Genomic DNA, 25258 nt, shown 5'->3' with positions numbered 1-25258 from the left:
TGCAGCCTCTCCAAGACTGGTGCTGTCCTGCCCTCCTGCTGCAGCCCCAGTGGAGGTCACCAGCGCCAGCTCAGATACTTCAGGTTCTCTGGTGCGACAGAAATCCACTCCAGCCAACTCAGTGACAGGGCCTTCACTGAAGAGCCACCGGGAGCTCATGGAATTGACTGCAGGCCAGAGACAGGGACTTGGAGATGGTCAGAAACCAAGGCAGCTCCAGAGGCCAGCGAAGAAGAGCCACACAGTTCCACAGCAAGAAGGCCTGGATGGAAGGACCATGCCCACAGCTGGTATCAGCACCTATCCCTCTGCTGGACATTCACACCCCAAGAGAGAGTGTCTGTTCGCCCGGCCTGGGTCATGCCTGTGCTTGGCTGGGGGAGCATGGTAACAGGTTGTAGACCCACCAACCTGGACCCAATGGGAAGGAGACCAGGGGCTGCTGAGGGAAAACTGACATTTTCTGAGCAGCAAGTGTCCACTACAACGTCCCTGCTAATCCACCTCTCCTCCTTGACCCACTTCTCCCTCCCTGGCCTTGGCACCCTTGCCCACCAGCTAGACGTCCAGGCTGACTCTTACTTACGGTGACTTTTGAATTCCTTGCTTACTGGTCCAGGCTAGTTTCTGGAACCAGCCCACGTGTGGCTCTAATCAAAACAGCTTTTCCAGGTACCTCAGATGTATAGTAACAAAAAGCACACACCCAAGGGTTATGCCCTAATGGCCCAGGCACAACAACCCAAGGGCTATGCCTTCCAGTGCGCCAGGAACTGTCCGAGAAACTTGCTGAACATATCCTCTGCCAAGCCCCCTTCCCAGAAATTCAGATTCAGCAGCTCTAGGGCAGAGCCCTGTCATCTGGGTTTCTAGCAAGTGCTCCCAGGAGGCTCCAATGCCGACAATCTGCAATCTGCACTTGAGAGATTGGCCCATCAGTGGTTTCTGAACTTCACCGGCTGGTTATAAATTTCTAAACTGTGTTCCTACAAGTACAGACTCAACTGGGCAAGAGCAGACAGGGGAACCTGACGGATGCGCCCCAGGACCGTCTGGATGCAGTACTAGAAACCACGGGCGAGGTGACATCCTGTCTACTCAGCCTGGCAACAGAAACCATGCAGCTCTGGGCTCATTTCCAAACCTCTGCTCCTTCAACACACCAAATGGGCTGACTCTTAACCCACCTCTTTGGGACCCCTGCCAGCTCCCACCTCTGTTCCATCCTCCCCACTGCCCGTTACTGCCCAACCACGTATATCCTTCCCATCCTTGGCAGGAGCTCAAGTCTGCCTTTGGAAATCACATCCTTATCTTTCCATGAACTCCAGTCCACCCAGCGCTGCCTCTCTCACTTGACAATGACCTACAGATGTCCAGGCACCCCTGCTTAACTCTCGGACGATGCTGGTCTCACCTTCTCACCTAGAAGATCAGTGTTCTGAGAAATGCTTTTTTGCATTCTCTGGGAGGCCTAGCAAAGCTACCTAATATTTAATCATTATTAATCTCAAACCATTCCTTGTTTATTTAAAACTGCTACTCAACTGATTACTGCCTTGCACTAGGCTGAGTTACACAAGATTTCTGACATTCCAATTTTTCACATATTTTGACATTTTCAGACAAAAATGGCATTCTCATGTGACTTAACCTAATATATCCAACTCATGGCTGCAGACACAGTCCCAGCCCAGCTGCACTTGTTAACAAAGCAAAACTGGGCGGAGGTGTATGGTGGTGAAGCCCGTGGGCCACCCTCAGGGCACGTGAGTCACGAGAATTACACAGAATATGGAGAAAAGCAGCCCAGGCGTGAGCCAGTTCTAATTAAATGTCAATAGAAGTCAAGCTCCTGTTCTTGCCCTGAAATTTCTTTTCGACTCCTTTCATATCATAATTGTTTAATCTTGTAAAATATCTGTACTCAGACTAGGAAGGCAGGAGAAAGAATGCTTCTGTAACCACATATGAAAGGGAAGAGCTTCAAAAAAGGTAGGGGGTGGGGGTGGATGCAGGGCTTCCTAGGTGGCAGGGTGTAAAGAATCCACTGGTTAATGCAGGAGATGCAAAAAATTCAGGTTGGATCTCTGCATCAGGAAGATCCTCTGGAAGAGGAAATGGCAACCCACTTCAGTATTCTTACCTGGGAAATCCCACGGACAGAGAAGCCTGGTGGGCTACAGTCTATGGGATCACAAAGAGTTGGACATGACTATGCATGCATGCAGAGTGTTCAGCTCCCAATACAGGCAACTCACTGGGGTCAAAGGTGTCACCATAAAAACAGCAACAATGTGGCTGATAAAGTGGCTCCAGCCTGTACCTGCCCATTAAATACATACAACGTACACCACATGTTTTATCCCCACCTCTACTTGGGCTTTTAGCAGATTAAAGAAAAGGGGCTGACCTGAAGGGCGTGGTTTTCATTTTCTAAAACGCTTGACCAATACCAAGACGTTATTTGCCTAGTCTTACCCCAATGGCACTCATCTCACATGCTAGTAAAGTAATGCTCAAAATTCTCCAAGCCAGGCTTCAGCAATACGTGAACCGTGAACTTCCTGATGTTCAAGCTGGTTTTAGAAAAGGCAGAGGAACCAGAGATCAAATTCCCAACATCCGCTGGGTCATGGAAAAAGCGAGAGAGTTTCAGAAAAACATCTATTTATGCTTTATTGACTATGCCAAAGCCTTTGACTGTGTGGATCACAATAAACTGTGGAAAATTCTTCAAGAGATGGGAATACCAGACCACCTGACCTGCCTCTTGAGAAATCTGTATGCAGGTCAGGAAGCAACAGTTAGAACTGGACATGGAACAACAGACTGGTTCCAAATAGGAAAAGGAGTACGTCAAGGCTGTATATTGTCACCCTGCTTATTTAACTTATATGCAGAGTACATCACGAGAAACACTGGAGTGGAGAAATATCAATAACCTCAGATATGCAGATGACACCACCCTTATGGTAGAAAGTGAAGAGGAACTAAAAAGCCTCTTGATGAAAGTGAAAGAGGAAAGTGAAAAAGTTGGCTTAAAGCTCAACATTCAGAAAACGAAAAATATCCGGTCCCATCACTTCATGGGAAATAGATGGGGAAACAGTGGAAACAGTGTCAGACTTTATTTTGGGGGGCTCCAAAATCACTGCAGATGGTGATTGCAGCCATGAAATTAAAAGACGCTTACTCCTTGGAAGAAAAGTATGACCAACCTAGATAGCATATTCAAAAGCAGAGACATTACTTTGCCTACCAAGGTCCGTCTAGTCAAGGCTATGGTTTTTCCAGTGGTCATGTGTGGATGTGAGAGTTGGACTGTGAAGAAGGCTGAGCACTGAAGAATTGATGCTTTTGAACTGTGGAGTTGGAGAAGACTCTTGAGAGTCCCTTGGAATGCAAGGAGATCCAAACAGTCCATTCTGAAGGAGATCAACCCTGGGATTTCTTTGGAAGGAATGATGCTAAAGCTAAAACTCCAGTACTTTGGCCACCTCATGCGAAGAGTTGACTCATTGGAAAAGACTTTGATGCTGGGAGGGATTGGAGGCAGGAGGAGAAGGGGACGACAGAGGATGAGATGGCTTGATGGCATCACGGACTCGATGGACGTGAGTCTGAGTGGACTCCGGGAGTTGGTGATGGACAGGGAGGCCTGGCGTGTTGCGATTCATGGGGTCGCAAAGAGTCGGACACAACTAAGTGACTGAACTGAACTGAACCCCAAGAAAACAATGTGGGCCAAACTGTGCATTTCACATGATCGTCTGATGAGTGACAAATTACAAACACACTTCGGTGACCAGGATTCCCACATTTCACGGGTGTTTATTTAGAAGCTTAGACAAGTCATCTGCAGTGGTTACCCACACACAGGCCCTGTTATGGGATTATGACCATGGACCAGAATGTTTACCGTGTCGTAAAGTCAGTGTCATGAGAGCCGACCTGGTGAAGCTAAGAACCACACTGGGGTCAGGCTGCCTGGTTCCAAGGCTGAGCTGTCTGTCATTTGTGGGCTGAGTGATCTCAGGCAAACTCATTCGGCCTTTCTAGCAGAATTTACGGATCACTGACTAGTCCCAGGGACTTCTCTGGTGGTCCAGTGATTAAGACTCCCGCTTCCACTGCAGCAGGCACAGGTTCTATCCCTGGTCAGGGAACTGAGATCCCGCTTGCTGTGAAGCATGACCAAAAATTAAAAATAAATCAAAACAAAAACCCAAACACCAACTAGTCCCGGGGGCTTGGGATTAGATGGAGAACCCGGCAGTCATGCTGCTGACAGATGTGCTCTGAGCCTCCATTTCCTCATCTGGAAAATGGGGGCATGACAGTCTCTACCACATGAGACTGCTGGAAGGAATCAAAGGAACCATGCAGAGCTGGAGAACACCCTGTGCCCCACTGAAGAGAGCGCAATAAATGTCAGCTGTGGCTGCTGCCACCACCATCCTGATGCTAAAGTAAACTCAACGTCACCACCAACTGCAACCTAAGATCAAAATAAGGCTCAGACCTGTCCTCCGCTTTACCCAAAAAAGCATTTAAGAAACTCAGTGAGAAAACGGACTACTACTAAGACTACTAGAGGAAGATGGAAAACAGTTCTCATGTAATGTTATGTGAAAAAAAAAATTTTTTTCAAGATTCTTAACAGCAGCAGTGAACACTGAAAATAGCACCTACTACATACCAGGCATTGTTTTAAGCTCTTCATATTTATAAATAAATAGGCTAATATTCTCCAAACCCTATAAGGTATATGATATTATCTTCATGTTACAAATGATGAGAATGAGGCTCAGAGATGTTAAGTAATTTGCCCAGAGCCACACGGCCAATGAGCCTCACAGCCAGGATTCAAGCACTAGGCTCCAGGATTTGTGTTCCTTACGTACCTGTCTGCTACAGCCCGGTGGGGGCAGTGCTCTGCGTAGCAGCTGGATGGGAGTTGGATGGGTACCATGGTAACAGAAGAGAGAGGGAGAGAGGAGGTCTCTTCCCTGGATTGTGCAGCTACTCACTTCGGTAGGAAGAGGACTATGCTTCAGGAAGAGTAGATGAGCACCAGTCCCACCTCTAGGTGTATAATTGAGAGCACTGAACATCCACACAGAGACTTGTACACGGATGTTCACAGTATCACTACTCACAGTGGCCGCAAAGTGCAAATGATTCTGATGCCCATTACCGACGGATGAATAAACAAAATGTGGTCCATCCATACACTAAAATATTATTTGGCAATAAGAAGGAACGAGGGACATGCCACAACGTGGGTGAACCTCCAGGTCATCATGCTAAGTGAAAGATGCTAGTCACAAAAACCCACGTGTTCTTGTGTGAAATATCCAGAATACAGGCAAATCCAAAGACACGTAGTAGACTAGTGGCTGCCAAGGGGAGTGGCTGCTAACAGAGGCAAGTGTTTCTTGTTGGGGTGATGAAATGTTGTAGAATTAGACAGTGGCTGACGGTAGAACAATCTTATGAATACACTAAAAACCAGTGAACTGTATACATTACGGTATATGAACTGTATTTTTTAAAAAAAGACTCTAAGACCAACTGTGCTCCCCTCTGAAAATCTCCAGAAGGAAAATATTTATTTTTTCTGTCCACTATGCAAATGTAATCAAGGTACCACTATACTTGGCTCTACACTGCTTCTCCATATAGTTTTTTCAAATCCCAATATATAACTTTGGCACATCAGTAAAAAACACCTGAGAATCTCTAAAAACATAAAACTTCATAAGTACTATTTCATTTAAAATTATATGTCAAGGATTTTTTTTTTTTTTTTGCAATACTCATTTATATTTTAGCCAGAAACAATTACGCAAACACTAACAACTTATATCAGGGGCCACACAGCATGTAATACCTAAAAAGTTAGATAAATCTTACATTTAATAATTTCACAATTAAAATGGTGTTTTTATTCCCCCAGTAGTAAATCCATATATCAAAATAAAAAAATAATAAAAATGAACCTATCTTCAATTGTGAGGGTAATAAATATTTTTAAAAAGAGAATTTACCATAAGAATCTATATTGTGCCCACCAAAAATAATGTATCTGAACTTAAAACAAAATTCACATTTTACTTAGGTTGAAATAAACTATATCCCCTGGAGAAAGGAAAGGCTACCCACTCCAGTATTCTGGCCTGGAGAATTCCATGGACTGTATAGTCTATGGGGTCACAAAGAGTCGGACACAACTGAGGGACTTTCATTTTCAAACTATACAAAATTGATTTTCTTAACCAAAACTAAAAGCAATATTTTCTGTATTATTCCTACATACACCACAAAACACTTATTTTTGTAGGTTTTCTAGGTGTTGCTTAATACATTAAGTTTTAATAAATGACACAATAAAATTAAATTCAACAAGAAAAAAGTGACATGTAAAATGACTTCAAAGTTAGTACTCAATGTACGTTCACTTCCTACTTCCCGTCCTCTGTAACTTTCTGTGCTGCCTAACACAGCATCACAGTTAAGAGCCACCCTGCCCGACTTGGAATCTGGCCTCTGACACATCTAAGCCGTGTGACCCAGAGCTGGTAAGTTAGCAGCTCTGTGCTTCAGCTTCCTCTCTTTAAAGAGGGGTGACAAGAAGTATACTTACCTAAAAAGGCTGTTGAGGATTAAACACAAATGCAGATTTGTACAGTACTTACAACAGTGCCCAGGACACTGAATGCTTTATACGGGTTATGCATCATGAGTGATATAACGGGACAGAGCTCCACCAAAAACAGGACTGGGTACAGCTGAGAATTTGTAAAGAGAGGCCTGGGGGAGTAGATGCCAGAACTCCTGACTGCAATTGCTTCTCAAAATCAATCCGATGTCAGAGACATGCAAGTACCCTCAGGAACATAAGCTAGATGACCCTAGTAAGGTTAATGACAAGGCCCCGAAACGTCACACCCGCAAGGAGGAACTGTATATAATAAACAAAGGTGTTGCATGCAAAGTGTGTGTAAATATATCTATGCAAATACTCAAAAATTTAGTGATGCCCAGAGGAAACCATAGGCAATGCTAAAAATGATTTTAAATCAGGGGAGGGGAGAACAACCAAAAAAAAAAAAAATCACCTTGGCTACCAGACAGAGACTGTGTGTGTCTTCCTAGCACAGGGCACTTCCTCTACCATGCATCTAATTGGATTTTTCTCTAAAAACCAATAAACAAGTAAAACTAATCAAGAAGGTCTGTCCCTACCACTGACTCAATAGCACAAGCTGCTTCTCAGGTTACTCCACTGGAAATGGGATGTGGCACTTGAACAGAAAGAAGAGAAATTCAGTTTTAAAATAGCTCTTCAGAGACACCCTTGCATTCATGTCTCCCATTTACCATAGTAAATTCAATGTATGGAATGATCTGTATGAGCTAATTGAATTTTTCTCATTTGTTTTGAGGCAAACAGAACAAACAGATTTTGTTCTGGAAAAACATCAGGCAAAAACCACTCTTTAAAAATTAACTTCACAACGTCTCTTTGACTCTGAGGCAAAGAAAGGGAGAAGCAGCCTGTTCCTCCGCCTATTAAGGATGTGACCACGGCCTTGACGTAAAGCAAGAACAGTTCTGATTTGCAAAGTGCTGTTGGAAGCCATCGAGACAGATCTTCAGAGCAACCCACGATCTGTCCCAGTGAACACTGAGCTTACAATCTTATAAAGTAACTCATGCTGAAGATTTACTGAAAGTAACATCTAAGCCAAATGAAATCACTTATAAAAGACTGCTCAATATTCTCAACTAAGTCTCTTCAGGTAACTGAAACCTAGGTAGTACAAGGAAAATCATGACCTGTAATCACATATATCAGGGGCCCCCAGCTTCTGGAATCTGAAGCCTGATGATCTGAGGTGGAGCTGATGTAATAATAAAGTGTTCTATAAATATAATGCACTTGAATCATCCCCAAACCATCCCTTACCTCCTGCCACAGCCCATGGAAAAATTGTCTTCCATGGAACCTGGTCCCTGGTGCAAAAGGCTTAGGGACCACTGTTCCAGATCCTTGCTGCTCAGAGACCAGGAGCACCAGGAAACAGGTTAGAAAGGCAAGGTCGCAGGTGCCCCCAGAACCACTGTATCCAAGCCTGCATTTTAAGCACGATCCCATGCTCTGCACAGACACAAAAGCTTGAGATGCACTGATCTGGATGCTCTCTCACTGGTTACATCAAGACAAGGAACACAGCGATGCAATTAAATGTTCTGCCTTTCAACAAGTACAGGCTCTGCAAGGGCAGTCAGGTACCCCTGTGGTACGTGGGGGCCACACACAACCCTTAGCTATCAAGACATTCTCAGAAAGGCTCAGAAACAACCCAAATGGGACACATGAAATGCTTCCCAGACTCACGACAGGGAGTGAACAAAGACAGGCTGGTACCTGCGAAGCGCAAAGGAGCGTCTTTGTCCAGGGCGATGAGAGGGGGGTCGAGGAGCACGGTGCTGTCGCTCTCCGTAACTAAGCCATGATATGTGGGCTCCAGCCATGGCTTGTGCTTGTTGACTGTGTTTAGAAACAGAAGAAGGAGAAAGGACATAGGCCAGGTTAGGATCGTTATTTTCAACGCCACCGCTTTTGAAAACATACATCTGTATCATTAACAATAAAACCCTCATGAGTCTGAAAGGCCACACTGCTATTTTTTGTGGCCAAGTCTGGTAACAAGACCCCAGTGGGATAAACTCCTAAAGAAATGCAGAAATTATCTGAGGCCAACCCCCAAAGCAACCGAAAATAAGAAATGAACTGCTCTAGAAACTGAAAGAAAGAAAAAAGATTGATGGTTATATGGACAGTTTCACAGACTAACTCATACCACCTCTGTTTCCAGCCGATCCTAGAAGAGTTACAAATAAAAATGTTATTTCTTAGATTAAAAGATACAAACTAAACAACAAGGCCCCACTGTATAGCACAGGGAACTGTACTCAGAATCTTGTAACAAATCATGGGTTTGCTGTTCAGTTGCTAAGTCATGCACCCCCATGAACTATAGCCCACCAAGCTTCCCTGTCCTTCACTATCTCCTGGAATTTGCTCAAGTTCCTGTCCACTGAGTCAGTGATGGGAAAGAATATGAAAAAGAATATACAGATATGATAAAGATATAAAGATAAAGAATAAAGATAATGTATATGTGTGTATGAGAGAGAGAGAGAATATATATACAAGACCCCTTAGACTGTAGCCCACCAGGATCCTCTGTCCATGGAATTCTTCAGACAAGAATCCTGGGATAGGTAGCCATTCCCTCCTTCAGGGGATCTTCCTGACCTAGGGATTAAACTCGGGTCTCCCAAACTGCGTGCGTGCTAAATCAAGCAGATTCTTTACCATCTGAGCCACCAGGGAAGCCTACATTTAAGAGTATATACTTAAATATACACATATATTTTTAAAGACAGAATCACTTTGCTGTATACCAGAAACACATTATAAATCAACTATACCTCCAAAAAAACAACTTTTTTTTAAAGAGATACAAACCGCTACATATGAAATACAGAAGCAACAAAGGGAGACTGTATAGCAGAGAAATACAGCCATTATTTGAAAATAACTTTAAACAAATGTAACCTATAAATACACTGAATCACTCTATCTTACACCTGAAACATAATATTGTAAATCAACTATACTTCAATTCTTAAAATGTTATTTCTTTATGATAATAACAGTATTACTTATTTAAAATTAGCATTACAAAAAGAAATGTAAAACAAATGGGTGAAACAAGATTTATGAATATAAAATTACAAATATAATGAATTAAAAGAAAATGATACGCAAAATTCCTGAAAAATCTGACTGAAAACAGTGATCAAGAAAAACCTGCTTTAAATAATAATAATAATCTGCTCTGGGATCAGGACAGCCTGGACCCAGAGCCCAGTGGCCCCCTGTAATGTGCTGTGTGACCTGGAACACGAACCTGATCTCCTGATCTCAATCCCCTTTTTGGAATGTCTGCTTTTGGCTGCCCTGGGTCCTCACTGCTCCACGTGGACTCTCTCTGGTTGTGGCACTCGGGCTCACTGCAGCGGCTTCTCTTGCTGCAGAGAACAGGCTCCAGGCACAAGGGCCTCAGTACTTGCAGCACAGAGGCTCAGGAGTTGCGGCGCACGAGTCTAGTTGCTCCGAGGCATATGGAATCTCCCTAGACCAAGGATCAAACCCATGTCCCCTGCATTGGTAGGTGGATTCTTATCCAGCGCACCACCAGGGAAGTCCTCAGTTTCCTCTTTAGTGAAGCCTGGACCCCCATCCCCAACAACCCACAGGGCTGGGGTGGACAACTGGAGAAGTGATTGTTTTTCCTTCTCAGTTGGGTACTAGCACTGCTCCTTTCGTGTTTAGGTTAAGAACATCTGCTCTGACAGCCCGCTGATCTGCGAAAATGAATTTGTGGTTTCTGTCCATTTCGTTTTTCCCCAGCTGTGGCCCCCAGAGAGTCTGTGCTGACACTTTCCTCTGGTTGAGGCCACCAAGCCCCTCCCTGGGTTCCTCCCTCCACCAGCCTATTTTGAGCTCCTCTCACAGTTAGAACCTTTCCATTTTCCTATTTTCACCTTCTGAGAATTCACATTATAACCTCAGGATATAGATTAACATGGAATGACTCATGAAGCTGATCTGATTAAAAGGAATGTTGTTGTTCAGCCACTAAAGTCATGTCTGACTCTGCCACCCCGTGGACTGCAGCCCACAAGGCTTCCCTGTTCTTCACTACATCACATTCATGTCCATTGAGTCAGTGATGGGGAAACAATGGAAACAGTGAGATGTTTCACTTTATTTGGGGGGGGGGCTCCAAAATCACTGCAGATGGTGACTGCAGCCACGAAATTAAAAGATGCTTGCTCCTGGAAGAAAAGCTATGACCAACCTAGACAGCAGAGACATTAATTACTTTGCCAACAAAGGTCCGTCTAGTCAAAGCTATGGTTTTTCCAGTAGTCGTGTATGGATGTGAGAGTTGGGACTACAAAGAAAGCTAAGCGTTGAAGAATTTATGCTTTTGAACCATGGTGTTGGAGAAGACTCTTGAGAGTCCCTTGGACTGCAAGGATATCAAACCAGTCAATCCTAAAAGAAATTAGTTCTGAATATTCACTGGAAGGACTGATGCTGAAGCTGAAACTTTGGCCACCTCATGCGAAGAGCTGCTCACTGGAAAAGGCCCTGATGCTGGGAAAGATTGAAGGCGGGAAGAGAAGGGGACAACAGAGAATGAGGTGGTTGGATAGCATCACTGACTCAATGTACATGAGTTTGAGCAAGCTCTGGGAGGTGGTGATGGATACTGAAGAGTGCTGCAGTACATGAGGTCGCAAAGAATCGGACACGACTGAGCGACTGAACTGAACTGAGTCAGTGATACCATCCAACCATCTCATCCTCTGTCATCCCCTTCTCCTCCTGCCTTCAATCTTTCCCAGCATCAGGGTCTTTTCTAATGAGTTGGCTCTTCACATCAAGTGGGCCAAAGTATTGGAGCTTCAGCTTTAGCATCAGTCCTTCCAATGAATATTCAGGGTTGATTTCCTTTAAGATTCACTGGTTATTAAACTTTATTTCCACATAGTTGGGGCCTATTTCTTGAATGAACTACCCAGATTCTCTTTGGGCAGTCAACCAGAAGTGACTGAAACTAAATTTAACTGTTTAACTGTTTTTCATGCTGTGTGACCGTGATGTGGTCCTACTTTTTTTGTTTCAACCATGATGGGACGAGGGGAGACAGTGAGGATCAGAATCACCTGAGCCCCACTTGCACTAACTCCCACATGACCTACTGAAGAAGCAGAGTGCTCACATGTGAAATTCCAAAGGAGCAGGCCTGTGTCTGCGAGGGGGAAGATGAGCGACCCGCTCTCTCCTTATGACGCCTCCACCCGACATTTTATACAGGCTGCACCCAAACCAACAGCAAGTTCCCTGCTTTCACTTTCAAAGCAAACCCAGACCCACAGGGAGTTGGCTAAAGGGTATAGAGGGTTTTGGTTTTGCAAGACGAAAAGAGTTCCAGCGGTTGACTGCACAACAGTATGAATGAATGAACCCAATACCACTGACTCCAACACTTAAAAATGGTGAAGACGGGAAATTTTATGTTATGGGTTTTTTACCACATTTAAAAAAAAATTCCACACCCACAAAATAAACCCAGATGTAGCCATTTCTTATCCCCTGTGCTGTCCACTGAATAGTGAAGTGAAACACTCAGTCGTGTCCGACTCTTGTGACCCCATGGACTGTAGCCCGCAAGGTTCCTCTGTCCATGGGATTCTCCAGGCAAGAATACTGGAGTGGGTTGCCATTTCCTTCTCCAGAGTATCTTCCTGATCCAGGAATCGAACCCATGTCTTCTGTATTGCAGGCAGATTCTTTACCGACTGAGCTAGAAGGGAAGCTGTCCACTGAGCGCTATTACAAAAGCCCAGTAATGGCCTCCTCCCCATCTCTTGCACTGACTTGTCCCACAGCAGCTGGGGTACTGCTGTGATCATGGGGGTGGCTCAGAGCCTGCACTCTCAGAACCCATCTACACCAAAGGTCCTGAGGACCTGAACAACTCTGCCTTAGGAGGGCTCGTCTATCTATCAGTAACAATAATAATAATCAGTGCTGAAAATTAAAACCAAAGAAAAGCATTAGTACTGATATTTAATTCATTTTCAAAAACAAAGCCACTGTGAACTAAAATAATATATTAATGAAAATAAATATGTATTTTAAAACAGAGTTTACTAGGAAGACTGGCAACGCTTTACATTCTGCAAATCTTTTCATGGCCCGGCTTAGCAGAAGACAGCTGGGTTCTCACCTCCACTCCTGCAGCTGACAGGCTGCATTACGATGCGTCACGCAGCCTCTAGGAAACTCTAATGTGCGTTCATGATAAAATGAGGCAAAAGCAAGTGATGTCTTAATATAATTAAAACAGCTTTGACCTCTTGGATGCCCTGACAAGGTCTCTCGCCTCTGGCCTCTGTTGAAGCATTTCCTCCTCCAGCGCCAAAGACTCTGAGTGCTGGAAATAAAAGAGTCCCCATAACAACGACCAGGGACCTGGAGTGCCAAAACTAAGACTCGGTGCAGCCAAAAAAAAAAAGAGAGATTCCCCTCTCCAATTAAGACAGAGCCCGCTGCTCTGCCCCCCACCCCCACTTCCTCTTTCTTTCCTCTGCTGCTCCTCCTGACCACAAGCAGTCAGCCTAGGACCTGGGGCAGGCTACTTGGCTTCCCTGGGCCTCAGTTTCCCCATCTTTAAAATGGGGACAGCAACAGCATCCACCTCTGAGATTCCCATGTGATCTAACCCGTCCCATGTAAAATGCTCAGGACGGGGTCAGGCACTTGCGGGAATGCCATAAGGGGCCTGAGTTGTTGTTAATTCTCCTGTAAACATACACACACAAACCCAGGGATTCCAGGAGGGTGTGACCCTTTTTCTCTACTTATTCCCAGGACTTAGGATCTCATTCCTCAGGAACTATCTAGTAAGTGAGTGAGAATATACCCATGGACGATACAAATACGGTCAGTGCCCTGGTTTATAAATTTTCTCACAGAGAAGAAAGTTTTGGTGTGGAGAATTGAAAAACAATGTATTAGTGTTTTAGATGTTGGGAAGATGTTTACTGTTTGTTTCTGGCAGTTGGATGTTCCAAGAAAAGGAGACAAGAACATTGGAGACATCAAAATATTGAGGGATCTGCCTGGACAGGTACGTTCTCGTTAGATTACGAAGGGAACTGTTAATAATATGAAAGGGAACCTAGACCACACAGACCAGAACCACAGCGCCTCTGGAAAACACCCCTCCTCTCACGACAGCTGCCCCTGGAACCAGAGACCCAGGGAAGAAGAGCGCTCGGCTGGCTGCAGCACAGCCTCCCCTTCTCCTCCAGAAGTGCCCCCCAGGGGAAGGCTGGGAGAAAGAGAGAGTTAGGGAGTTTGGGACGGACATGTACGCGCTATTATATTCGAAATGGATAATCAACAAGGACCTACTGTACAGCACAGGGAACTCTGCTCAACAGTATGTGGCAGCCTGGATGGGAAGGGAGTTTAGGAGGGGATTGGATACATGCATATGTATGGCTGAGAGGCTTGGTTGTTCACCTGAAACTATCACAACATTGTTAATCAGCTCTACTGCGATATAAAATAAAAGTTAAAGGAAAAAACAAGAAGTAACCCCCAGGACCCAGGACAGTGGTGAGTTAAGTGGCTTGGTGCTCTGCACGGGTCCCACAGTTGGCTGCAGACTTTGAGAGGAGAGGGTTCCAGAGAGCACAGAAAACAGCCTCACTTTGCAACCAGGTTGAATGCTTCCCCTAAATGCTGAAACTCCTCATCCTCTCCAGGTCTTGTTAAACCATCCTACAAGATAGGCTGGAACACTGGCTGGAGTTACAGATCTAAGACAGATAAACAGGCCATTTTAAAGAAAGCACTCCAAAAACCTCCCCTGTTTGTCACTAATCTCTCATTTGAAAACACAGAAGGCTAGGAACTTCCCTGGTGATCCAGTGGCTAAGACTCCACGCTCCCAATGCAGGGGGCCTGGGTTCGATCCCTGGTCGGGGAACTAGATCTCACATGCTGCAACTAAGACCCAGCTCAACCAAATAAATAAATACTAAAAGGAAAAAAAACTCAGAGGCTATTAGTTCAATTCACTATTGATAATGTACTACTGAAAGCAATATTCAATTCCAATTTGTTTTCATATTTAAGATTTTATTAATAAAGTTATAAGCACAGTAAATAAAACTGAAGAACTCTATTTCAATATGTGAGTCAATAAAACTCCTGAGACTTAAACTAAGTGGGTTTACTTGGTAAGAAAGTAAAAAATACCAAGCCAAGCAAACTGCAGAAAATTTGTGATGAATTTCTGGCTACCGTAAGTGGAAAGGCCTGCAACTGAAAATGGCTAATGGTTCAAGGGGAATAATAATTGAACAGCTATAGTCCCAGCTCTTTTATTTTTCCCCACTATTCTAATTTTATAGCTCAAATTTCTAAATTGCTACTTAAGCTGGCAGTAGAATGAAGAGATTTGGCCAGTTCCACTGACTGAGCTTTTAAATATTTAATAAGTGATATTTTTAATATTTCATCACATTCAAGTGCATTATAAAATATTGATGGAAACAAGTGATTGATGTTTCTGTCATCATCCAAAAAAAGATCACAAATAAAGACATTAGACTACTGGCCATAAGTCCAGGAGCGGGTCACCGTATTTATAGTCTTTACCCAAGTCATTTCATTGCATTCTAGATCATTAAAAAAAGCCAACTAAAGTTTGAATGGACCAGCATTAACCAAAACCACAGAATAGCAAGGCTAGCAACCAAACCTCTGCATGTGTGCTCAGCTGCTTCAGTCGTGTCCCACACTTGGCAACCCCGTGGACTGTAGCCCACCAGGCTACTCTGTCCATGGGATTCTCCAGGCAAGAATCCTGGGTTGGGCTGCCATACCCTCCTCCAAGGGATCTTCCCGACCCAGGGACTGAACCTGCATCTCCTGTGGCTCCTGCACTGCAGGCAAGTTCTTTACCACTAAGCCACCTGGGAAGCCTGATTAAACCTCTAAGAGTAGGGTGTTCCTGGGGTAGATACCTATCACTTTAGGACATGGCAAGTTTTTATGGTTGTGGTAGATTTTAATCATTAGAAACTGCCACTAATTGAAAAATTAAAATGAAAGAATACAGCAGTCGACTCCAGGGTTAACCTGAAATATAAAACTTATGTCTCTCTAGCATTGGGTTGGCCAAAAATTCGTTCAGGTTTTCCATCCTCAATATATCCCAACTCTCTGGACTAAAAAGAATGGCCCCTTATCCAAGTCACACAAGTCACAGACCCAGGCAAGGTGGTTTCAAAGCCTTCGTGCAGTGGCCTTGACATCAACCCAGCACTTCTTTGGTTACAAAGAGAAATCTATTGTTTTTCAGAAATCACTGTTTGAGGTGTGACCTTTCTCACTCCAGAACACCTAGCTTGGTCATATAGGGAAGATACTGACATCATAACATATAATGACAGGTGACTAAGAGTCTGTAGGCATCTCCCGTAAATCCTAAATGATGTTACATGTTTTTGTTTGCAGATTCAATGTTTAACCTCAATTCATCAAAAAAAATCTGCGATTAATGAACACTGCCACTAGGTGGCAACATGGCTCAGTGGTAAAGAATCCACCTGCCAAGGCAGGAGACTCAGGAGAGGCGGGCTTGATCCCTGTGGGTTGGGACGATCCCCTGGAGTAGAAAATGGCAACCCACTCTAGTATTCTTGCCTGGAAAATTCCATGGACAGAGGAGTCTAGTGGGCTACAGTCCATGGCGTCACAAAGAGTTGGACACAATTAAGCGGCTGGGCACAGGACAGGCTTTGATTTAAAAATCCAGCTCTTATCAAGGAATGGGAATGTAATCTGAGTTAGCAGGCCCTTTGTTAAAGATGGGGGCTTCCCTCGCAGTTCAGTTGTTAAAGAACTGGCCTGCAGTGCAGAAGACCCAAGTTCACTCCCCGAGTGGAGACGATCCCCTGGAAAAGGAAATGGCAACTCACTCCAGTATTCTTGCCTGGAGTTGTTAAAGATGATATGCATAGATAGGTGTCATAAATGATATGAGTATAAAATATCCACCTGATTTTTTCTCAGAAATATTGAAAATATTAAATATTCTGAAATATTCATAGTCCCCTAATCAAAATATATTGCCTCAGTCATAAACTCTTATTTAAATTAAACCATCCCTGATTCTTCAAAGCAGCTTAACATCAAAGGTCCCCTTGGCTTCCCATCATCACTGACTGGGACTCTAAGACATCTTCCTTGAACACCTACTATGCACGCACACATTGAAAGAAGCTGGGCTCTCAGGAAATCAAGTTTCAAGCTTGGGAGCACACAAACATGTCACCATTCTACATTCTAGACGATGTGGCTACAGTGAAGGGGTTATGCGGTGTACCAGGAACTTCATCAGTCAGCAGCAGCTGAGATGACCGAGGAGCCACCATCACCAACGTGGCAATGCCCCCTGCAAGAGGAAGGACAGGGCCCTGGAGCTGGACGTTCTGTCCAAAAGGGACACAAGCAGCTCCTAACTCATGGCCAGAACCAGCCACACAGCACCATGAAAGCTCCCGGGGGTAGGGAGGTGCCATTCTACCCTGTGTCTGGTGAGAGAGCTGGGAATACCTGAGGTCAACTCTAGGAAGTGAGTATTTCCACTGGAAGTACCAGGGGAGACCCTCTTCCCCAGGAATAGCCCTAACAAGACAACAGGTTTCTCGGGAGTAAGAGTATTTTATCAGAATAAAGATACATATAAAGGTTCGTTTAAGAACTCAAAACAAAGTTGCTATATGATCCAGCAACTCCACTCCCTCAGCATGTATCTGACAAAACTATAATTTGGAAAGATACACGCACCCCAATGTCCAAAAAAAAAAACCGAAGCACTGTTTACAAAAGCCAAGACATGGAAGCAACCGAAATGTCCATGGCTATGTAAAAGGATAAAGGTGTGCCACATATACACAATGGAATATTACTCGGCCATAAAAAGCAAGAAATAATGCCATTTGCAGCAACGTGGATGAACCTAGAGATTATTGTATTAAGTGAAGTAAATCAGACAACGACAAATATCATATGACATCATTTATGTGTAGAATCTAAAAGATTTATACAAATGAACGTTATTTATAAAACAGTAACTGACTCTGGAGAAGGCAATGGCACCCCACTCCAGTACTCTTGCCTGGAAAATCCCATGGACGGAGGAGCCTGGTAGGCTGCAGTTCATGGGGTCGCGAAGAGTCGGACACCACTGAGCGACTTCACTTTCACTTTTCACTTTCATGCACTGGAGAAGGAAATGACAACCCACTCCAGTGTTCTTGCCTGGAGAATCCCAGAGATGGGGGAGCCTGGTGGGCTGCCATCTGTGGGGTCGCACAGAGTTGGACATGACTGAAGCGACTTAGCAGCAGCAGCAGCAGCAACAGACTCACAGACATAGAAAACAAACTCATGGCTGCCAAAGGGGAGAGTGTTAGTCACTCAGTCGTGTCCAACTCTGTAGCCTGCCAGGCTCCTTTGACCATGGGATTTCCCAGACAACCAGTAGAGTGGGTTGCCATTTCCTTCTCCAGGAATCTTCCTAACCCAGGGGTCAAACCTGGGTCTCCTGCATTGTAAGCGGATTCTTTACCACTGAGCCACCAGGGAAGCCCTCTTTAGACAGTAAGAAGCTGGGACTTTGGGATCAGACAGAACTTAGTGAGTTCTGTTTCTTACTCACTCTGTAACTAGGGAAAGATTGTTGGAACTATTCTGTATCTGGTTCTGCATCCTAAGTAAGGAATGATATCACCTTTCACAATCCTGTGTTGAGGATTACAAGTGAGGTAAGTGAAGGGTCCACTCTATGCCTGACACATGGGTATCCAACAAATACTTGTTGATAAATTAATTGTAAGCAAAGGGTATACTTTAGAAGCAACAGCGAGTACAAAAGGACCAGAGCTTAGGAGGCTCAGGAGGTGTTCCCATGACAACCTTCCTGTCACCATCTCCCTGAACACGATCTGCAGTGAAAGGGAATCCCTGCAGCCCCAGACTCAGGTGTAATTTCATCCCCCTCTTCTCAGCAAAAGGAGAGAGAGGAATATTATACAGAGTGAAACTGTTAGGTGTGAAACAACAGTGAAAAAACAACTGACTTTTTATCAGAAGAGGAAACCTTTTAATCAACCAAAGTAACAGTGCATGGAATTTATAAACAACAGCTCTCCTTTCCAGCTGAGGTTATTCCTGGTAACAGTTCTGGCTAATACAACATGGATTTCCTCTGACTTTGTAAAATACGTTTTTAAATTACTTTTTAATTTTTTTCTAAAACTCAACATGTTCAAAGAATCACTAGACAAACTGTGTAGGCAGGTCTAAGGGCCTCTTCATCACAATTCCCAAATAAATTTAATGTTAAATAAAGTGTCTGAAAAATCTGTACGTGTTAGATATTGTTTAGATGAGGGTTTTCAACCTCCGCACGGCTGTCAGTCTGAACAAGATATTTCCAGGTGTGGCTCATCCCGTGCATTGCAGGATGTTCAGCAGCATCCCTGGCCTCCATCCACTAGATGCTGGCAGCATCTCTGCAGCTGTGACAACCAAAAACGTCTCTAGCCTCTGCCAAGACTCCTCAGGAGGCAAATGTCCTCCCCAGCTGCGACAGAGCCACTTAGACCTACCACCTTAAGGAAAGCCAAGGTTTTCCATGTTAAAATCATTTAAAGGGTTCAAAAATAGTCAACTTCACAAACTGTGTGTACACCATCAATGGTGAAGTTCATTTCTAAACTAAAATCACCTTTCAGTGTAAAATAAATCCTTGAGCAAACAAGCAATTAATCATTTTAATGGTACAGTGAAACACTGCTTGTGTCTATTCACATTTCAAGTTCACCTACTGTGAGCATGCAGCCCTGCATGTGAGGTGGTGCCATCCTATTAAGAGAGGATGGCGACCTGCCTGCGGCACCCATAGTTCCGTGTGTCGAGGATCAGGATGCATGCCGCGAGGTGAGGCCAGAGAGTAAGCAAGAGTTGAAGGGGAGGAGCATGGATGCCCTTCTCCCAAGTTCAAAATGCCAAGAGGGAAGCAACAGAGACAGAAGCAAGGGAGAGAGATGGTGAGGGAAGACCAACAGCCTCAGGATGAGGGGATAGAAAGGGGCAAGAATGCAACTGGGGAAACCAGTTAAAGATGCTGGCAGCAGGGACAAGATGAGAAACAATAAGGGGCTGATCCAAGACTGTGGTTTGGTGTCTCGGCTTCCACAGCACATGGTAGATGGACAGCTGTTCCCCTCCTGGACTGAGAGTTAAGGAGGGATGACAGCTGGGGAGGATACAGGGAAAGGGGCTTCTCTCTCTGATTCTCTTCCTTCTTTCCATTGTCCATCCATCCATCAATCCATCTGTCCATCTCTTCACAGTCCATCCATCATCAACCTATCCACTGTCCAACATCCATCCACACTCCATCTATCCACAGTCCATCTATCCATCATCCACCATCAATCCATCACCCATTTCCACTGCCCATCCACTCATCATTCATCCACCCATACCTGCATACATCATCCACCCATCCATGGCCATCCATTCATCTTTACTGAGCCACAAGTAATCTTCTAAGTGCTAAGGAAACAGTGGTGAAGAGAACACCTCCTGCCCCTGAAGAGCCTGTGTTATGGTTGATTAAAATATTAATTTTAAGCACATTCTGCAAAGGAATTCTTAGGGAACAAAATCACACTTTCTACTACTCCAACTTTGCTAAGCAAGGGGCCCTTCTAATTATCCCTTCAAATTTCAAACAAGGTTTTTAATTGCTATAAATAAAATATGCATTCACCATCTCAACCAGTTTTAACTGTACCACTCAATGGCATTAAGCACATTCAAACCCAGGACACTTTTCAGCCTGCAAAACTGAAAATCCGTCCCCACTGAACAGATTCTCCATCCCTTCATGCCAGCCCCCAGCAACTATCAGTTTACCTATCAGTTGCCTCTAAGCACCTGAGAAAAGCAGGCATCGGTACTTCTATGATTCATCTGCTTTCATTAACATGGTGTCCTCAAGGTTCACTGTTACAGCATGTGTCAGAACTCCCTCCCTTTCCAAGACTGAATAGTACTCCACTGTATGTATATACTGCCTGTGTGCTCAGACGCTAAGTCACGTCTGACTCTTTGTAACCCCATAAGACTGTAGCCGGCCAGGCTCCTCTGTCCATGGGATTCTCCAGACAAGAATACTGGAGCGGCCTGCCATTTCTTCCTCCAGGGGATCTTCCCAACTCAGGGATCGAACCCGTGCCTCTTGTGTTTCTTGCAATGGCAGGCAACTCTTTACTACTGAGACACCTGGGAGGCCCATGTGCATACTACTCTGTTTATCCATTCTTCCATCAGCGGACGCTTGGGTTGCTGCTATCTTTCAGCTGCTATGAAGAATGCTGCCATGAACATGTACACATACCTTCTCAAGACCCTGCTTTCATTCTTTAGGCTTCATACTGTGAAGGGAATCATAGAGTAACTCTACTTTTAATTTTCTGAGGAAGTGACATACTGTTTTCCATAGCAGCTGCACCACTTTACATCCCCACCAACAGTGCACAGGGTTCCAATTTCTCCACATCCTCACTGCCACTTCTTACTTTCTGGGTTTTGACAGTAACCATTCTAATGGGTGAGAACAAACAAGTTCTACATCAGGTGATTTAATCTTTTTATATAAGATATAAAAGACAGACTAGAAGAATGAGTCCCATGGTCCCACGATTCAACCACTACAATTACCAACACAGTGCCAATCTTGTTTGATTTATACATTCCCATTCCTACCACAAATTTCAAATATTCTGAAATGAATCCCAGACATCATATTAATTCCACCCTTCAATACTTCAACATATATCTCTAAAAGATAATGATTCTTTTGGAAACTAACCATAATGGCACTAACATCTAAAAATTCACAGCAATTAATGTCAAATATCCAGTCAGGATCCACACTTACCTGTACATCTCTCTGTGATGTGTCACTGTGAACTGTACTTTGATCACCCTCAAACGATAATGCTTTAATGGTTTCCACAACATCCCAATTTTTGTTTCATCATCGAGTATGTTTATTAAGTAGGCCTTTTGTAGATGTTCTTCATCAGGTTGAGACAGCTCCCCTCTATTCCTAGCTAGCTGGAGTTTCTATCATGAATGGGTGTGGGATTCTGTCAAATGCTACTGCTGCATTAACTGATACGCCCATGTGATTTTATGAATTTTCTTTAACCTGCTAATATGATGGTTACTGATTTTTTTTAATGATGAAACAGCCTTGTGCATACAGAATAAATCCCATTTGTTCATGGTGTGAAATTCTTTTTGTATATCACTGGATTTTATTTGCTGCTGTTGTATTGAGGACTTTTATTTTGTATTTGTTGGTATTTATTCAGGGCTTCCCTGGTGGCTTTGATGGTAAAGAATCCATCTGCAATGTGGGAAACCAGGGTTTGATCCCTGGGTTGGGAAGATCCCCTGGAGGAGGGCATGGCAATCCACTCCAGTGTTCTTGCCTGGAGAACACCCATGGGCAGAGGAGCCTGGTGGGCTACAGTCATAGCGCCGCAAAGAGTTGAACACAACTGAGCAACCAAGCACCCAGCACACACACTGAGATTGTCAAATGTGAAAACACACGACACACGGCAAGAGGTCTCAGGGGCCTCAAATGCCCGCTGACACGAGTCCAGGTAAGAATCACTATTCCCAAACAGAGTGAAATCTCTATTAGCTGGCCCTCAGAAACCTGGCATCTTCCCCTTGCACCTCAATGTAACTGGAAATCGAACTGTAAAATTATGTTTCTTATATGCATGTGGTTCTCAAATTGTACTTGTATTTCATGGTCTTCCACAGCAACATCTTACCAGTTCATGGAGACTTCCCCATTGACCCTGGGAGAGAGCCAGGGAAGAAATAACAGATTAGGAAAGATACTGTTGCTGCATTTTTAAAGTATGTAAAGGTTAATGACACAGCAAGGCTGAAGGCAACAAAGAAGTTAATTTGAAGCTGAAAAGATAGTCTGCTTTGAATAATGGTGAGGAGTCCAACTGATAAACATAAAAGCCTTACACATTTATTGAGAATAACTTTAAAAATAACTTCCAAGAGGACTGCTTCCATCTTGTCCCCCTAATTAATTTTATAGAAGGGCATCTTTGTTACACTAGTCAAGAGGTTACTTAAGTAAATATTCTTAACTTCACTGTTAGCAGAAAGATGCAAAGGCAACTGAGTGGGTGGGTGGGCAGATGGATCCACAAGCAATAGAATAACGATTTCCTTCTTTCCTTCTTCAAACAAGTTCCAGGTCTGCTCTACAGGTGAGTCTGTGACAATCTACTTGTACCATCCACAGCATAGTATAATTACTGATCCAAAGTCACCCAGGGAGTTATTTAGCATATTTCATTCACTATTATCAGGAAAATGGGGACATTTTAAAGTAGCCTCTAATAAAATTTTTTTTTTAATTAAGGAGGCTACTGAAGGACTTTCCTGGTGGTCCAGTGGCTAAGACTCCACACTCCCAACGCAGGGGGCCCAGGTTTGATCCCCGGTCAGGGAACTAGATCCCACAGACTGCCACTAACAGTTTGCATGCTGCAACTATCGATCCCATATGCTGCAACTAAGACCCAGTGCAGAAAATAAGTATTTTTCAAAAAAACAGACGAAAAACCTTAAAAATTTTTTAAAATTTTTTAAATAAAGAGGCTACCTACCCTTCAGTTATCCATTATCTCATTTTTTTAACACTCAAATTTCCACAGTAAGTTGTATTTAACTCTCCAAAGTAATAATTGGCAAATCTAACTGTAATGCCTGTGTACCATGGTTAGTGTCCTGAGCTCCATGGATGCCCTCTCACTGGTAACTGAGAACCTCTTGTGAATGTCACAAATGTGAAGCAGCAGCCACTCCAGTGTGGGAGCCTCATGTCCAGCTGCAGCATGGCTTCCAACAGCGAAAGGCCCGCCCAACTCCTCCAGAAGGTCTAGGTGATGGGCGAGGAGCACAGGGCAGACAGTCTTTGAACTTCCGAGAAGCAGGGGCAGGGTCTCCCTCAGGGTTTGCACTGGGAAGGGACAAGGCAGAAGTGCTCCAGGCTCAAAGGATTCCTCTAGGGACCTGGTCATGAACACTTCACAACCACCTGGCCCCTGTGCTGGGAGCCCTCTCCTCAGCTATAGCCTCCCTGGGAACAGAGGAGGCACCTGGCCCCAGTCCCACAAGACCCCACAGTGATGCATAAGGGTGGTCTGCAAGCTGACGTCCCCAGGGAAGCCTAGCTCTGACCAACATGGTGGGCATTCAGGTTAGGTTGAGGGGACCCTCTGAGCTTTCCTTGAGCTCTCTTTTCTCTGGTAGTGGCTATCTGTGCATGAATACTGAGGTATCTCAGAATGCAGCCTTGTGAGGCAAAGAAGAGGTGGGAAACTGGAGGAGCTTATTAAAATTAGCCTCCTACCAGAAAAGGGGAGCCCAAACCACAGAGGGCAAAGAATACACTGAATTCACATACTACAGCAGTGCTCTGTAACTGGGGTGTGGGGCAGAACCTTCTAGACCTGGTCTCCTGGGCTGACCAGGACCCAGGCAGGTTGGAACCAGACATTCTCCCAGAAGTTCTGCTGTGCTCCCCAACAATGAACAGACATATCACGCGAAATTCATGAAGAGGCACTGGCAGAGTTCTCTTTAAGGGAAACTGGGCAATTCTCACTTGTGCTCTCTTAGATGCTTTCTTGCTCTCTGTTACACACCAACCCCCGCCCCCTCCCCCTAGCCCAACCACCACTAGCCCCAGAAAGCCATTTTGTGAGACACCTGTCTTCGGCTTCATTCTTCTAGGATACTTGTAACTGGTACCAACTACAGCCCCTGCTTTTGTTTCAGCACAAGAGCCCTCTTTAACCAAAAGCAGTTCATGCTTGACTCTATTCCCTGAAATGAGACGTACGGCAAGGCCATGCATTGGTTCTCAGGTCACCCCATCGCCTTTCTGTACACGCAGTGCTGCCAACATACTCATCCGCCTCATCCCATCCCCACCCCATCAGAGTGTTTCCAGATTTTTATCTCCATTTGTACCAAATCCACACTCACCTGCTCTGACTTTCCACCTTTCACAACCCTTCTAGGACTAGTCTGACAAACTAATTTGAGTTGGGTGCAAATGAAGGATAATGACCAGATACCCACAACTGCATTTTGCAACATATTTATTTCAATGATTTAACATAAAAGTAGAAATGAAGGTAAGAAACGCAGGCACCCTGCCAGGTGGTTGAAGAAAATATTTTTGGAATAGAGCCCTTGAACGCATCTCAGTTCGTATCTTATGTGCATAGAAATTATTCAGAGTACATGTATTTTTATGCAGTTTCCTACAGAATTAGACAGATAGAATGACGGGAACAAATCTACTGCCAAACCACTCTCAGAGCATTTCAAGTCATTGATATGTACACATCCATTTCTCAGTTTACTCTTACAATGCAAGTCAATCAGGAA

General features: G+C 44.2%; 1 protein-coding gene across 4 annotated transcripts in view; it reads right to left on the bottom strand.

The window, feature by feature from the left end:
• Window positions 1–25258, bottom strand: part of CLSTN1 (calsyntenin 1) — a 76137-nt gene that overhangs the window by 32697 nt on the left and 18182 nt on the right. For all 4 annotated transcript variants that reach the window (XM_018060380.1, XM_018060382.1, XM_018060381.1 and 1 more), the window contains exon 2: window positions 8438–8560. In XM_018060380.1, the coding sequence (XP_017915869.1) occupies window positions 8438–8560 (123 nt within the window). The remainder of the gene's footprint in view (window positions 1–8437; window positions 8561–25258) is intronic.

Source organism: Capra hircus, chromosome 16 (assembly GCF_001704415.2).
Source record: "Capra hircus breed San Clemente chromosome 16, ASM170441v1, whole genome shotgun sequence".
Taxonomy (NCBI): Eukaryota; Metazoa; Chordata; class Mammalia; order Artiodactyla; family Bovidae; genus Capra; species Capra hircus.
This window is presented reverse-complemented; position numbering and strand designations above follow the sequence as displayed.